This window comes from Ascidiella aspersa, chromosome 9 (genome assembly GCF_963924565.1).
Source record: "Ascidiella aspersa chromosome 9, kaAscAspe10.2, whole genome shotgun sequence".
Lineage (NCBI taxonomy): Eukaryota > Metazoa > Chordata > Ascidiacea > Phlebobranchia > Ascidiidae > Ascidiella > Ascidiella aspersa.
Genome location: NC_139455.1, coordinates 13,790,389 through 13,806,905, shown reverse-complemented (window position 1 = coordinate 13,806,905; position 16,517 = coordinate 13,790,389). Strand labels below are relative to the sequence as shown.

At 36.4% G+C, this 16,517-nt stretch overlaps 1 protein-coding gene and 7 non-coding genes across 8 annotated transcripts; 1 reads left to right on the top strand and 7 right to left on the bottom strand.

Moving 5' to 3' along the window:
* Window positions 1-9: 9 nt before the first annotated feature.
* Window positions 10-8,946, top strand: LOC146133092 (protein SGT1 homolog). Its single transcript, XM_083397024.1, has 6 exons — window positions 10-140; window positions 619-715; window positions 6,531-6,726; window positions 7,020-7,087; window positions 8,374-8,502; window positions 8,676-8,946. Exons 1-6 carry the CDS (start codon window positions 73-75, stop codon window positions 8,781-8,783), a joined length of 666 nt encoding a protein of 221 aa, XP_083253150.1. The 5' UTR covers window positions 10-72; the 3' UTR covers window positions 8,784-8,946.
* Window positions 1,172-1,246, bottom strand: Trnaa-ggc (transfer RNA alanine (anticodon GGC)). The gene has a single exon. It is a non-coding gene; the product is annotated as a tRNA-Ala (tRNA).
* On the bottom strand, window positions 1,525-1,599 carry Trnaa-ggc (transfer RNA alanine (anticodon GGC)). The gene has a single exon. It is a non-coding gene; the product is annotated as a tRNA-Ala (tRNA).
* On the bottom strand, window positions 1,878-1,952 carry Trnaa-ggc (transfer RNA alanine (anticodon GGC)). The gene has a single exon. It is a non-coding gene; the product is annotated as a tRNA-Ala (tRNA).
* Window positions 2,231-2,305, bottom strand: Trnaa-ggc (transfer RNA alanine (anticodon GGC)). Its single transcript has one exon. It is a non-coding gene; the product is annotated as a tRNA-Ala (tRNA).
* On the bottom strand, window positions 2,584-2,658 carry Trnaa-ggc (transfer RNA alanine (anticodon GGC)). The gene has a single exon. It is a non-coding gene; the product is annotated as a tRNA-Ala (tRNA).
* On the bottom strand, window positions 2,937-3,011 carry Trnaa-ggc (transfer RNA alanine (anticodon GGC)). The gene has a single exon. It is a non-coding gene; the product is annotated as a tRNA-Ala (tRNA).
* Window positions 3,290-3,364, bottom strand: Trnaa-ggc (transfer RNA alanine (anticodon GGC)). Its single transcript has one exon. It is a non-coding gene; the product is annotated as a tRNA-Ala (tRNA).
* Window positions 8,947-16,517: the final 7,571 nt, after the last annotated feature.

The window sequence follows — 16,517 nt, the reverse complement described above, 5'->3', positions numbered from 1 at the left end:
CTTAGTCCTCAACTACCAGCACATTCCATTTTAGGGTTTACCTATAATCATAGTTTATTTAAAGTTCATCTGATGGAAAGTGATAACAGTGGTTTTACAAATGAAGCGGAGTTACCTGTTTCAGAATTCAAAAGACCTAGGTTAGTACAAAGTTTCTTTAAATAGTATTTAAAATCTTATTACTGCTTATAAACCTGTTAGATTACACAGTGTTAACTTCAAGGTTCTACCGAAAAGTTTAAATATATTCTCAATCTTATATTATAATTTATTAAAAAGGTAATAACGCATCGCTTAGCTCTAGTGAGTGTCTGAGTTGTGTGGCAAAAGCATCAACATCATATAATATTTCAAAAATATATTGGTACTAGTCGGGTTTTATAATACATTGAAGCATTTCATTCATGGTTTGTAATCTAACCGAGCATTTTATACTTTAAAATATATTTGTATTTTGTTTTATAAAAAATAAGATATTAACAATAATTGTTTGAAGTTTTCCAGAGCAACAGCTTTGCAAGTTTCAAACTTCAATTGGATAAATTTTGCTTAATTGACCACATAAAGCATTATGTTGTCGTTTTTCTACTGAATGTTACATCTTTGTCATTATTTCAGGTTTGATTGGTATCAAACTGAAACGTACATCGTAGTCAGCATTTTGGTTAAAAAGTGTAAGCCTGGAAATGTTACGGTGAATTTCAATAAAAAACAGGTGATTATATTTTGTAGTGAATGATAAACCTTAGTTTTGTTTTTTTATTTAGGTAGCTGTATACCGGTATCTCTGATTTTGACAAATGTATTGAACAATATTTGCTGTGTCAGGGTTACCACAAAGTCTTTGAGTCTTTGAAAGTCTTTAAATGTCTTTGAAAAAACACTTGTTTTTTTTGAAAGTCTTTAAAAAGTCTCTGAATTTATTTTATATGAAACTTTGCTAAAATATTGCGGGAGTTAAAGAAATTATTTTTAATCCACATTAACAGAAACAAAGTCTTGAAACATATGTACACACATATATGTGTGCTTACAACTGAGATCTAGCCCTTCTGAAGCTGCTTTTTGACCAACGATAACGGCTTACGTATTATTAGTACACCGAAAAGCCATTGCAGACTCACCGAATCTGTCGATCAATGATGCAAGCAGAGCAGACTAGAAAACAACTAGCCTGCAGTGAGGTTCGAACTCACGACCTCCGGTCAAGCCGGGACCGTCGCTCTACCAACTGAGCTATGCAGGCTCAGAAGGGAACGAGTCGAGAAACAACCATACGCCAATGCTTGCTCAATCTGTTAGTACAAGCAACTTCATAATGAAGGGGATCGCCAGTATCATATCATAATACAATGAAACATATGTACACACATATATGTGTGCTTACAACTGAGATCTAGCCCTTCTGAAGCTGCTTTTTGACCAACGATAACGGCTTACGTATTATTAGTACACCGAAAAGCCATTGCAGACTCACCGAATCTGTCGATCAATGATGCAAGCAGAGCAGACTAGAAAACAACTAGCCTGCAGTGAGGTTCGAACTCACGACCTCCGGTCAAGCCGGGACCGTCGCTCTACCAACTGAGCTATGCAGGCTCAGAAGGGAACGAGTCGAGAAACAACCATACGCCAATGCTTGCTCAATCTGTTAGTACAAGCAACTTCATAATGAAGGGGATCGCCAGTATCATATCATAATACAATGAAACATATGTACACACATATATGTGTGCTTACAACTGAGATCTAGCCCTTCTGAAGCTGCTTTTTGACCAACGATAACGGCTTACGTATTATTAGTACACCGAAAAGCCATTGCAGACTCACCGAATCTGTCGATCAATGATGCAAGCAGAGCAGACTAGAAAACAACTAGCCTGCAGTGAGGTTCGAACTCACGACCTCCGGTCAAGCCGGGACCGTCGCTCTACCAACTGAGCTATGCAGGCTCAGAAGGGAACGAGTCGAGAAACAACCATACGCCAATGCTTGCTCAATCTGTTAGTACAAGCAACTTCATAATGAAGGGGATCGCCAGTATCATATCATAATACAATGAAACATATGTACACACATATATGTGTGCTTACAACTGAGATCTAGCCCTTCTGAAGCTGCTTTTTGACCAACGATAACGGCTTACGTATTATTAGTACACCGAAAAGCCATTGCAGACTCACCGAATCTGTCGATCAATGATGCAAGCAGAGCAGACTAGAAAACAACTAGCCTGCAGTGAGGTTCGAACTCACGACCTCCGGTCAAGCCGGGACCGTCGCTCTACCAACTGAGCTATGCAGGCTCAGAAGGGAACGAGTCGAGAAACAACCATACGCCAATGCTTGCTCAATCTGTTAGTACAAGCAACTTCATAATGAAGGGGATCGCCAGTATCATATCATAATACAATGAAACATATGTACACACATATATGTGTGCTTACAACTGAGATCTAGCCCTTCTGAAGCTGCTTTTTGACCAACGATAACGGCTTACGTATTATTAGTACACCGAAAAGCCATTGCAGACTCACCGAATCTGTCGATCAATGATGCAAGCAGAGCAGACTAAAAAACAACTAGCCTGCAGTGAGGTTCGAACTCACGACCTCCGGTCAAGCCGGGACCGTCGCTCTACCAACTGAGCTATGCAGGCTCAGAAGGGAACGAGTCGAGAAACAACCATACGCCAATGCTTGCTCAATCTGTTAGTACAAGCAACTTCATAATGAAGGGGATCGCCAGTATCATATCATAATACAATGAAACATATGTACACACATATATGTGTGCTTACAACTGAGATCTAGCCCTTCTGAAGCTGCTTTTTGACCAACGATAACGGCTTACGTATTATTAGTACACCGAAAAGCCATTGCAGACTCACCGAATCTGTCGATCAATGATGCAAGCAGAGCAGACTAGAAAACAACTAGCCTGCAGTGAGGTTCGAACTCACGACCTCCGGTCAAGCCGGGACCGTCGCTCTACCAACTGAGCTATGCAGGCTCAGAAGGGAACGAGTCGAGAAACAACCATACGCCAATGCTTGCTCAATCTGTTAGTACAAGCAACTTCATAATGAAGGGGATCGCCAGTATCATATCATAATACAATGAAACATATGTACACACATATATGTGTGCTTACAACTGAGATCTAGCCCTTCTGAAGCTGCTTTTTGACCAACGATAACGGCTTACGTATTATTAGTACACCGAAAAGCCATTGCAGACTCACCGAATCTGTCGATCAATGATGCAAGCAGAGCAGACTAGAAAACAACTAGCCTGCAGTGAGGTTCGAACTCACGACCTCCGGTCAAGCCGGGACCGTCGCTCTACCAACTGAGCTATGCAGGCTCAGAAGGGAACGAGTCGAGAAACAACCATACGCCAATGCTTGCTCAATCTGTTAGTACAAGCAACTTCATAATGAAGGGGATCGCCAGTATCATATCATAATACAATGAAACATATGTACACACATATATGTGTGCTTACAACTGAGATCTAGCCCTTCTGAAGCTGCTTTTTGACCAACGATAACGGCTTACGTATTATAACAAAGTCTTTTTTTAAATTAAATAACTCACTTTTTGTATCTATTTCACAGCATCAAAGGAAAACAGCTGGACTGCTTGCAGTGACTGTTGGTAGAGGGCTAATGTTTCTAATGTTAGCATAGTGTTTTTAGTTTTAAATTCATGGATTGTGTTTTAAGCCATTTCAAGTTTGGACACACATTTGTGCCACAGTAAAATTTTGGATGACTTTATACCACCAAGCAGGCAGCCAAAGTCTAACCGTTTTTATGTGGTTCGCAAAGCAGTTTAAGACAAGATAATCATTGCAAAATTTTATGCATTCAGCTTTACAGCTGGGCTTCTTCAGCCAATTTTGAAAACCTACCAAACAAATTGACCAATGGTCCTCGACTCCTATACAGCTATACAATATGCTTTTAATAAAATCTTTAATGAAGTTAGTAGCGGGCAAAGTTAGCAGTCTCTTAGAAATGCAAAATGCATTAACCCTCACCAGATTAGAGTCTGTACGGCTGAGACATCAATTGAAAAGTTTAGGGCACTGCTCTTCAGGATAAGCCGAGATAGTATACTTTCAACAAGTCAGTCTGACTTAGCTGTAACTCAATTTTGCTCATTTCTTTCATTTTTAACTACTGACAAGTGACAAATTACATGTCTTGGGGCAGTTTTTGATTTCAGGCAACCCAGGTTGGACTCTTTTTATTTTCAGGAGTTAAACATTGCAAAGTCATATCCAGATCTTGGTCAAGTTATAAAGTTGCTATGTGTTTTAAGTCAAGGTCAAGCAAATGTTGAGAGAGGATTTAGTGTCAATAAGTCAATTCCAACTTGCAGGAACAGTCACTGGTAATTCGAAGAGTCATTAAGGACCACATTCTTTCATCAATTAAAGAACTCCACAATTTTGAAATACCAACAGACCTTATCAAATCTGTAAGACATGCCAGACAAAAATATTCCATCTACCTTTACTCAAGTGTCATAGCAGCATTAAACAAAGACTTCATAAGTTATACAAAGGAAGCAGAAATTGAGTCAGATTTATTAAAAGTCTCGTATTATAAAAGGCAATACACTAAAATGCAAAGCAGAAGAAAAGGAAAATGTCCTAATTGAAATCAGTGAAGCAATTCATCACTAAGAAAAAAGTTCAGTTTTGTTTAAAATAACACTCAGCTGATGTCAATTATGCATATTTTTTTCTATTCCTGGTGTGTCTTATGTTTTTAAAAGCCCTTTTTTAAGATTAGATGTTACTAAATGTTTTATGTTCGCTGCTGCTGGTTGTATATTGTATGACAATAACAAAAAATTGGTAACAGCCGTGTGACAGACTGTAATTTCATCTTTAGTTGAGTTGTTTCCTAATTCAAACATTTATCTTTTAATTCAACCTTTTTACTATACCTTTGCAGAGTTTAGGAATACATTCACTAACACCAATTTTAATGACAATAAAATAGCTATGCCCATTGCCAAGTCTCAAAAATTTGAAAAAGCGTGATATCTCAATACTTACTGCAAGTATCTGGTGAGATGCAACAGTGGAAATATGTTTTTAGTGATTTACATAGGTAATTCCTCAGCCATTTGTTTGAATAGTTATATTTTGCAAACTTTATTTACTCCATATTAGCTAAAATCATGCTATAAATTTATTAAATTATAATAGCCAACCATGATAATTAAAAAATTGTTTCACTCTTAATATGTTGCAATAATTCTTTACCAAAATGGCAAAAAGTGCCATACTTTTCTTACATAGTATTGCGGAATCTTATTTTAAACTCTTTTTTTGTTTTTTAAGGTTGTGATGAATTTAATATAAGTGTGACAGTCCATTGTTCTCATTCATTTTTTTTTTCATTATAGTGGATTCTTCTAATAAGTAAGAATCTAGTCAAACTTAAGTTGTGTGCCTAAAACTGCCAGAAAACACTATTTGTTATTGTATTTTCATACTGTTTTGATTTTAAAATGACCTCCTACATAGGGGTATGCTGAAGTACAGTGGGGACTAGAGGTACACATGTCTGCCTTTCTTACTATAACACTGTTACACAGATAAGCTGTTTTGGGGTGAACTCATGTGCACACATGTAGCTCAAAATCAGATCAAAAATCAAGAAAAAAAATCTTAAAATTTGGACAATTTTTTTTTTGTTGAACGGTATTTATAATCCAAGTTATTAGAAATTGTTTTTTGAAATGAGAGTCACACAGTGAAGTGCAACATACCATAGTATAGTATGGATCGTACCTTTGGAAAATATATATTCTTGAGAGACACAAGCATAGCGAAAGGAGGCAGGAGTTGGCGTGAAGCGCAAAAATTTTTTGCTTTACATAATTAAAACAGCCCAAAATATAGTTTAATTTAAGCCTTAGGTGGAGAAACGGCCTGGTACATCCTTGATATGCCCATGGAAATGTCATACCTGTCTATTTAACAGGAATGGTGTATCATGTTTGCTTTTTCAACTCAATAAAGAAGTACTTGTCAAATCAAAGTAAAACTGCAAATACACAACAATTTAGTACTTTTTAAACTAATAAACAATCTATATGCTTAACACTGGCTTTTCCCTGCTAAACAACGTGCTTCGTACTTTCGCAACTTTTTTTCAGAATGGCACAAAAAATTAATTATTGCCAATTTTAGTGCATAATGCTCCTACATATAAAGCATTTTGAAAACATATTTGATTGAACATGTGTAGAACAAGCACAAGTTCTTTTTGGAAAATCGACCTTTTAAAAAAACTTAAAAAAAAACTTTTTTTTTGACCGATTTATTTTTTTTCCATCTGATTCTTCGGCCGACATAGTCGCCAAGTCGCCAGCTTTCTGCAATACTGCAAGTTTCTATCGCTGGGCCCGTTGCAAGGCCAAAAAAATGTTCAAGAAAAAAGCTTACCCTTTTAGACTCATAAATCAGCAAAATTTTCGTTACCTAACTGAATGTTTTTTTTACTAAGCTAATATGTCATATCACACCATCAGATGAGATAACTGATGAGTTTCACCTGCAACTTGAGTTATTCTATGGCATAGTGCCACAGAAGTGCACCTACAAAGTTTTATCTGCCAAGGTTGAATGCAAACTAATTAAAGAAGAAGATATCCGTTGGAGTCTTCTGGAGAAGGGTATAAACAATGAACAGTCTGTCAAAGGTGAGGTCAAGAAAATTTATATTGTTTTTAAAAGTTTTACTATGTAGAACCAAAAAAAGTCATAGGATGTTGTATATTTGGTTTAAGAAACTTGTTTATTTAAAAGTCAGTTGCCACAAACTACAAAGAAATAAGTCGCAAAACCATTTGTGTTTACACAAATACAGTAGATTTTATTATTGTTATTTAGTTTAAGGAGACTTGTTTCTCTGTGACATGTGGCCACAAACACAATGTTGGCACAACCTGGTTTTAAATACTCTTTGTGAGAAGTTTTAAATTATTATAAACAGATATACAGGATGGAAATCAGCAGAAGAAATACCCTTCATCTGCACACTATACAAGGGACTGGGATAAGGTGATGAAAGTCTCATTTTTGTTTTAAATATATGTTTGTTTTTCTGGAAGAATACATCTGTACAATATTAAACAACATTATCTTAGACCCCACTATAATTACATTTATGAGAGAATATTCTTGAAAATGAATAAAGAGATATTTGTAATGTTCAACATGCTGCCTACTTCTTTATGGGATTTCATATTCTTACTACGTCTTATCAAAACTCCAACAATTATGCTTCAAACTCTTATATTTTGTATACTAACTTAACACGCTGCAAAATACTGTAAACCAGGGGCATATCCAGAAATTCCAAAAGGGGGTCTCTCGAGTTTTCAACTTAGGGAATTCCCCGTTGTTTTTTTCGTCTGACGTTAATGACGTCATAAAATAGTGACGGATATGATGTCATAAAAGCCCGATGAATTACAGTAGGTTGCCGACCCCAGTCTTACTCCAAGATCTGATATTAACGCAGACAACAAACAGCCAGAAACATCAGCACCGTTAACTCGACGTTTTCAGCGAGAAAAAGGCGGAGACCGCTTGATTTATATTATTAATTGTCGAACGCACACTTCCTGATTAGCCAACTCGAACGAATAACGAAAGGCGAAAGAGAAACTATCTCGCGTTTACGGTCGACCAAACAAAAGACGAAAAACGGCGTTTTGCGTTTGATTTTGGTTTCGCATTAGCTTAAGAGGCGTGACCCAATTACATTTAAAAACACGCAGCTTCGGACGGTGAGTTAAACTCTGACAAAAACGAACAAAAAACGATAATGTCACTTACAAAAAGGGGGGGGGGGGGGGGCGGGGGTCCGAACGAAAATACAAGCACGTCTTGCACCAGGGGTCGGCAACCTTTTTCAAGTCAGGGCCAAAACCAACCTAGAAAGGTATTTGCGGGCCGCACAAAGTGTTTTTAGTATAACGGCATTTCGGGGGTCCGAACCCCCAACCCCCCCTCGATACGCGATTATCAGTCAGGTATATGACTAAAAACAAATAAGTTCAAAAAATAATAAATTTGTATGTCGAAAGTATATAATGTTTTAGTAAAATATCGGCAAAAATATATTAATCCAGTACATGGGTAGGTCTATCTCTATTTAGCTTAGTATAATTGGGAAATCAAGTGAAAACATTAAAACTTGTACCTATTTGTACCCTCATCAATGTATAGAAAATATGTAAAACTGTACCTAGACAGGACTAATAGAGCAAATAACTTTGCTATTTGAAACTTCACTTGATTGTGTGCGCCAAGCGCAATCTTAACTTACACTTTTTAATAAGCTTGTAACCACCATTAAAGAAGAAGAAAAGAATGAAAAACCAGAGGGAGAAGAGGCTCTAAACCAACTTTTTCAACAAATTTACAGTGATGGCAATGATGAAACAAGGAAGGCCATGAACAAATCATTTGTAAGTGAGAGCCTAAATTTTGTAAACAACCTTTAGCAACCAAGTGTAAGAAAGCCTTTTACAGCTACAGTTAAAAAAATACCAACTTAATTTAAAAAGTAATATTGATTTTTAATTTTTTTTTTAAATTAGGATTTATTTTCGTTTTGTCACATCCTCAATTGTCTAAATAGGTTGAATCAGGAGGAACTGTTCTTAGCACTAACTGGAAAGATGTTGGCAAGGAAAAAGTAGATGTTAAACCACCAGATGGCATGGAACATAAACGATATGAAAAGTAGTTGTATATTTTGTTTTACAGGGCATCAATAAAATACTAAATTGAGTAGTACAGTATAAGCTTCAATAATTTATGTTTATTGAATTATGAGCTTGCTTTTACACTCTCATCGACATATTTAATGCCTATGCTAAAATGTTTTACGCTTTTTAATAAAATAAACTTAAAACAAAGCGTTGATTTTGTTTACTGTTAGATTATATGCCGTTATTGTTCTAATGCAGGGGTTCCCAACCTTTTTTACACCGTTGCCCCCTTTGAAAATTTGGAGAAATCAATGGACCCAAATAGTTAACGATTTAAAAAAATTGGGAAACATCGTTTTTATTAAAAAATGATTTATACAGTTACCGGTAGTTAGAATAACAAAATGATACAAATAAAACGCACAATAAACATGATAGTACAATAATTTGTTCTTGCAAATTCACTTAATGTGATGGTTGAGCTAGTTTTTGCTCTGACAATGTCCTAATTGCTGGTTTAGTGGTGGAAAGAGCCAGCCGCATGTCATATTGAATAACCTAGGTCCTAAGACAATGCGCTACTTTGTCTTCGGTAACATTCTTGTTGAAAACCCGCACATTCACAACGATATGTTGATGGGAAAAGCAACAGCAATGGCATGACAATTTCAATAAGCTTAGGGTATAAATTGCTTAGTTTTGCCCAAAATGTGGTCAAACTAACTTTCTCAAAGCAAAATCGGGTTGCCGTCTCTTACGGCTTTAAGAGTTCATTAAATTTTATTTATTTCTTTTGTTATAGTGGTGTAGACTTAATATATAAAAAAATAAAAAATAACCTAGGGGGCCATGGCCCACAGGTTTGGAACCCCTGTTCTAATAGAAGGCTGCAAGAGAAAACAATTTTGGTAAATTTATTCTAAATTGGTAAAACTTTATGATTTAAGAGACATGTGCTCACAAAAAATAGCACAGAGCTTGTGTGGATATATTCGATTTTATCAGGCTGATTTGGACAAACATTTAAGAGCACCATTTGTCTCCACAGCTAAAAGGCTGCGTAATATCACGTAGAAAGTTTGCGCAAAGCGCAAAATATTTTAAAATGCATTTATGTTGCACACAACGCAATAAATGGCATATTGTAAAACATTATGGATTCGCCCAAACAGCAAAAAAACACAAGTGGCATGGCGCTAGCCTGTTAAAATACGGGTACGGGATAATAACTATTTAACGCATCATCAAACATTGTTTTTTTCGTTTTAACAAAACAGTGTCCCACATGATTGCCATACTTTTGTTTGAAAGAGTTTTACGTTGTTACATCAAGATGTTTTTGCAATAGATTTTGGGAACTTCATAAAGAGTTTTAATTTTAGGAAAGTAATTTTCATGCTAGCCGTCTGTGGCCGTATCGACTCACCTACAAAATTGTTATTTACATGGCCGATACAACGCTCGAAAAGTCTTTAGGGTGGCATGTTATTAAACTGACAAATACTCCATAAAACCTGGGAAATACCGGGCATTTTTGTAGTCTTTAATAAACAAAAACATGCAATGGTATATGGACAGAAACTTTGAGAAAATATGTCTTCAAAAAATTCTGTGGCGCTCACCCCTTGTGAACAACTCCGATCCACTGTCCACAGTACAACCAGTCCAAGTTGGTCCTGTCGCGAGCTTGCGACCTTTTCAGGTTTTATTCTGTTTTTCAGGTTTTATTCTGTTGGCCTTATTACGTCGTTACCCTAATACTATGGCAGGGGTCGCCAACCTTTCGTATGCAGTGTGCCAACAACTCGCGTGCCTACATTTTTCTATGTTTGGTTTTGCACTGGCAACCAGGGATCCGGAGTATGTTAAAAACAATCCTAGTCCGACCCCGGCCAAATGTGCAATTTAATCGAGTCCCGAGTCCTACTCAGACTCTACAGCCTGTATTTCACCGTTTTATCAGTTTCGAATTTTGGTACTGCGCACTCGTCGACCTCTGGTAGTTTTACCTAGTCTTACTCGAATCCGACTCCACAACCCTGCTTTGATCTGACATCTAATTTACCAATAATCTGACATATAATTTACGTATCTTGGGAGACGCCATAATACTAGGCTTGCCATACGTCCCGGTTTAGCCGGGACAGTCCCGGTTTTAAGGCCTTGTCCCGGTGTCCCGCCCGGTTAACCAATTTGTCCCGGATTTTCCAATTTAAAATTTACAAAAAAAAACTTAAAAATGTAAAACTCTTGAGATAGCCATTTAGCAAAAAACTAAGTCGCCTAATACTTACTTTTCATTTTTGGTTTGTAAGGCTGTCAAGCAAATTTTTTTTTTTAAACATAAATTTATTATTTTCCAGCGGGTGTTAAGAAATATTTTTCTTGGCTCAGGTTGCTGGGGCTAGTTTCCTTTTTTGTGTGTGGTCCGTCGGGTGCTGGGAGATATCTTTTTAAGGAAGGCGAGCGCCGTCGCAAACCGGTCACCGTTAAGCAAATTTTATTTTGAAGGATTGTTTTCACGTATGACGCAGTTTGGTGCCGGTATTATTTGATTAAATATTACACAAGTCTTAACACTTACTGTTACAACTTAAAGTTTAACGTTTGTTAGTAATTCTGGATCGATAAATGTCGCGGGTTTTCAGCATTACAAATCAAATTAAAGTCATAACATACTGATTGCCCTAATATAAACAAGTTTTAATGTTTCCAACTTAAGACTTATATGTTTAAAAACTTATTGATGTCTGTTACCGCACAAAATTTAGGTAGAGTTTGTAAATTTTCGCATTTAAAGCGGCGGTTTTAATTGTAACCAATTTTCAGTTTCAAACGAGATTTTACTCACGTTGGACGCAATACGGTACAGGGATTACGCATCTGCTAAAAAGTTTTACGTTTGTGAGTGATTCCAAAATTGCTTTTTGGTTACATACTTTGTTGCATTGTTACCGCGCAAAATTTAGGTAGAGCTCGCAAAATATCGCATTTAATGCGGCGGTTTTAATCGTAGCCAATTTTTAGTTTCTAGCGAGATTTTACTTACGTTGAACGCAGTATGGTACCAGGATTACGTATTTGCTAAATATCACGCAATGCGAACAATGGCTGCTATACAACTTAAGGTTTTACGTTAGTGACTGGTTCTGGTTTTTGTTACGTAAAAGATGTTTGACGTGCTTAGCCGTTGAGTATTTATCCGATTAAATGCTGCTTCCACACAGGCTAAAGAATGGTACTCCATTTGGTGGGAATCATTGAGTCAACCCATTTCAGGCACAATAAGCAAAATAAATTGTCAAGAGTCTACCAACATATTATACTGTATAACAATAAACGATTAGAGAAATTAACATGTTTTGTTTACGACTTTACACACTAGATAGAACTCAAGCCAGGATATTACGCTATTCGTTACATTACTTTTTAGTAACATGGTAATGACCTTTTCAAATCATCTGCAATAATACGCGGCTCAAGCAAATGACGCAGTATACAACATAATATATAATAGTTTTTAGAGGCCAGTTTGATGAAATCTTACATTATGTTTGAGAATGATTTGGTCCGGGGAATACGGATTTGTTATGGACACAGCGCCTTTGCCAACATGTACGGCCTCACATTGTTGCTGCTTTCACGAGGGCCGCATCCTACTTTAATTGCAGAAAGCATTTACCCGACTCATTTTATTCACAATACAGAGCATTACTTTCGGTTACAATTTAAATTACTTAGAGGGCCCTGAAAAATACCCCCTGACAAAATATAAAACAACCGCAACCCCGGTAAGTTAATTATTATCATTAACTTAATTTGTAGGCTATTAAGTCTACATTAAGTTTTTTAGCAGTTTTAAATATGTGTCCCGGATTTACGTTTCTTAAAAATGGCAAGCCTACATAATACCTCATTTCACAAGTTAAAATCTGTAAAGATACCCTAAGGGCCCCTGACCCTGCTAAAAAACGAACATAATACTGTGCCCGCTATTTTGGAATATACTTCGACGCTTTTTCAGCCGATATCTAGAATACACAAGTGTTAACTATTATTTTCGGAGTAAGCCTGGTTTCTCATTCGAACAAAAACACATGTTCTTACTTTTAATTTGGAATGCCCTAAATTTGGAATGCCCACGCAGTAAACACCACGCCAATTTTAGGGCATTGTGACGCAATACGAACGGTTAGTAGTTATTACATATGCAACACGTTTCACGCCTCAAAAATAATGTTAAATACAACAGTTAAGACACTTGTTTGTGACACGAACTGAAAATGTGTGTAACCATTTAGTTAGCGCTAGTGTTGGTAATGTAATAATATTGTTAATGATGTGGTAGGGATGTAGTGCATTTTCTTATGGTGGTATAACATGCCCGTTAACTCAATTGGCGTGTACTATGGTATTAAATCATCCGCCTAAATATTCTTGCAAAACAAGTCAATGGAAATTATTGATGTCTTTAAAGAGAGATTTAAAAAATCCACATTGCAGTGCCAAAACCACACTTGTCACTTGTTACTTACTTAAACGCTTTACTTTGTCTGACATTTTTGAACAATATGTGAATAGATTATTTTATAAAAACGAACCAGTACCTATACTTTTGTTATTGCGTCCAAAGTATCTGTCTCCAGTCGTTACAGCTCTTGTTCAAGTTGCGAACTTAACTGGGATATTACTGTTCTGAACTAGCAAATGCGCAAGCAGTCACTAAACCACGGTGCTGAACCAAAATATTTAGAATTATGGATGTACCAAACAATGTCGCAGCTGTAAACAGACTTGGACAACTAGATTTATTTTAGCTTTTTAAAATTAGATTACAATTAAAATTAGAGCATTTTAGTTTTTCCAAATTAGATTAGAATTAGAATTCGATCATTTTGAGTTTTCTGAAATTAGACTAGAATTAGAATTACCGAATTCCTAACAAAATGCATTTGAACTAGAATTTAAACTAGAATTACATTTGATTATTCACAATCAATTACATTCAAAGCGGGAAGTATTTTAATAAGAATGTGAATGATAATTATGTGTGTGCTAATTTTTAAGCCTTTTAACATAACATATGCTTTTTAGACTGTGAAAATTCTGTTCCAACCAAAGAGTTTGAATTCAAATTCTTTCTTTTGACTAAGAGACTAAAAATGCCGTTGGACAAAGTAGCATTTTTGTTAAAATTCCAATTAGATTAGAACTAGAATTAGAGCACACAAGCAATTCACGAATTCGATTAGAATTAGAATAAGCCGCATTTTGCTCTAATTCATTGAATTAGAAAACTAGAATTAACTAGTTGTCCAAGCCTGGCTGTAAGTGGTAAAGTTGCTTTATTACTTATACCTTTTTTGATGTTTTGAGTCCTTTTAAAACAACCAAATGAAGTTCAGTGATATATTATCATTTTTAGATTGTTTTTGTCATAGTGATAATTTTTGTGGCCGGTTTTACGTGATTTATTTTAATTTATAAACGGGACAGTTTGATTGACCAATCGGGAATTGACTAATTTTAAGTTTAGTTTGGCAAAATTTTAACTTGGAGTGTCCTTTTGCTATGGATTCTGTGTTCACGAACGATAAAATGTAGTTCTGTTAAAAATATACCCCCAAACATGCATTCCGGTTTCAAGATCCCAAATTATTGTAAATCACTTAATTGTTGCGTTTATTTAAACCAGGGGTCCCCAACCTGTGGACTATGGTCCCCTAGGGGGACATGAGTCTTTTTCAAGGAGGCCATGAAAAAAATTGAAAAATGATATAGTTGTTTATTTTTTTTTTAGGTTATAAGCTTATAAGTCTTCTCCACTATTACAACAGAAATAAATAAAATTTAATGAACTCTTGAAGCCGCAAGAAGAGACGGCAACCCGATTAAGCTTTGAGAAAGATAGTTTGACCACATTTTGGGTAAAACTAAGCAATTCGTACCCTAGGCTTAATAAAATTGACATGCCATTGCTGTTGCCTTTCCCATCAACATATTGCTGCGATTGGGGTTTTACAATGTTGCTTCTAAAGACAAAGCAGAGCGCAGTGTCTTGGGTATTTAATATGACATGCGACTGGCTCTTTCCACCACTAAACCAGCAATTAAGGCTGTATATTTCAACAGGTGAGACGTGACCACCGTACTATCTGAACTCCACTATATCGAAACTAAAACAAACTGTCATTGCAGTGCATACTGTCACGTCGCTTGTAGATTTATTGTACATTCAATAATTCAACATAGCTCGCTCTTAATAAAATAGCTTAAAGCGCAGTAAAACGCGTCTCGCAAGTAAGGGATGCATTTGTTGACTGTGTTTGCAGTAGTATTCGGATCCGACTAACGTTGCAGTAAAAGCGAATGTGTTGAGTATTATTAAAACTGGCCAGTTATAATATCGAGCAGGATGCAAGGACAGAAAATATGCCAGAACGACTTTAGCAGGTTTTAGCACACGCACAACGAACACAGTAAATAACAAATACAGACGCTGACTCCTCTACGGGACATTGTCAGAGCAAAAACAAGCTCAACCATCACATTAAGTGAATTTGTAATAACAAATTAATGAACTATCATGTTTATTGTGTGTTTTATTTACATCAATTTATCCCACTAAACCGGTACTGTAGAAACCAGTTTTTTTAATTAAAATAACGTTTCCTAATTTTTTTAAAAAATTGGGGGAGCCATTGATTTCTCAACATTTTCAAAGGGGGCCACGAAACACGGTGTAAAAAAGGTTGGGAACCCCTGTTTTAAACTATGTAATTGGCTTTGCTTTGAATTCATATAATTCTATTTGAGATAGAAAACATACCCAGCATGGATGATGAAAACCGATTGGGCAAAGTAATGATACAGTAGAAGTTCAGTTGTTATTGGGAAAAAAATGTGCCAAAAATAACAAAAAAATATATATCAAGGTCAAGTTAAAATGATACTTACAAGGGAACTTAAACTTCTCTGACGGCCAAATGAAGATATCCAAATTAATTAACCCCCGAGGCCACAATAAATTACATAAGGGTGGTCCTAAACCGCCGTCCCATATAGGGCGACAATGTTATTGTTTATTTGATTTGCTCAAAGTGCAAAGGTTTACATTATTGCTGTTTGCTAACTTTTAAGGGGGCGAAGGCTTATGTCGCCGTTATCCTTGAATGTATTTATTCTCAATTTTCGTAGCATATTTTCCTACGAGACTTATTTTATGGCATTAGGTTTTAACCATGCCCCCTCAAACAAAATGATGTGATCTGGACACGGCTGCGAATCGTCGAAAATGCCTCTGCTGTGTTTTACTGCACTGAATTTACCACGTCTCGTGGATGTTAAGTTTTTAACATACCGGTAGTAAATATTTAGCGTAACTAGATACTAACTTAATACCACTCGGTTCGGAATTCGGATCACTGTGTGTAATTCAGCTTCCATCCAGTAACGCCGCCAGCATCATCTGACACTCACCACCTTCAAAAATAACTGCGTACAACAAAAATTGAATTTGTTACCGCACAGGTGTGGGACACATGGGCGCCCGCAAGGGGGGGGGGCACTTGCCCCCCTGGAATTTAAAAATGCGATTATTAGTATTATATATAAGTGTAATATGTATTACTTATGAAGGTTAAAAATATCATACATTATCCATTGCCCCCAGTGGCGTATCCAGGGGCGCGGGAGCTCTCCAGCTAACAATTTGACGTCGCAGCGACGATTTTTGGTTTAAATTTGGTAGATAAGACGTTGCAACCTAA

What these genes read in the sequence shown, in the direction of transcription:
- LOC146133092 (XM_083397024.1), top strand. Translation starts at nt 73, where the DNA reads ATGGAAAGTGATAACAGTGGTTTTACAAATGAAGCGGAGTTACCTGTT. An exon ending in CAATGAACAGTCTGTCAAAG is followed by an intron (nt 6,727 to 7,019) that starts GTGAGGTCAAGA and finishes TATTATAAACAG; the next exon opens with ATATACAGGATGGAAATCAG. An exon ending in ATACAAGGGACTGGGATAAG is followed by an intron (nt 7,088 to 8,373) that starts GTGATGAAAGTC and finishes CTTTTTAATAAG; the next exon opens with CTTGTAACCACCATTAAAGA.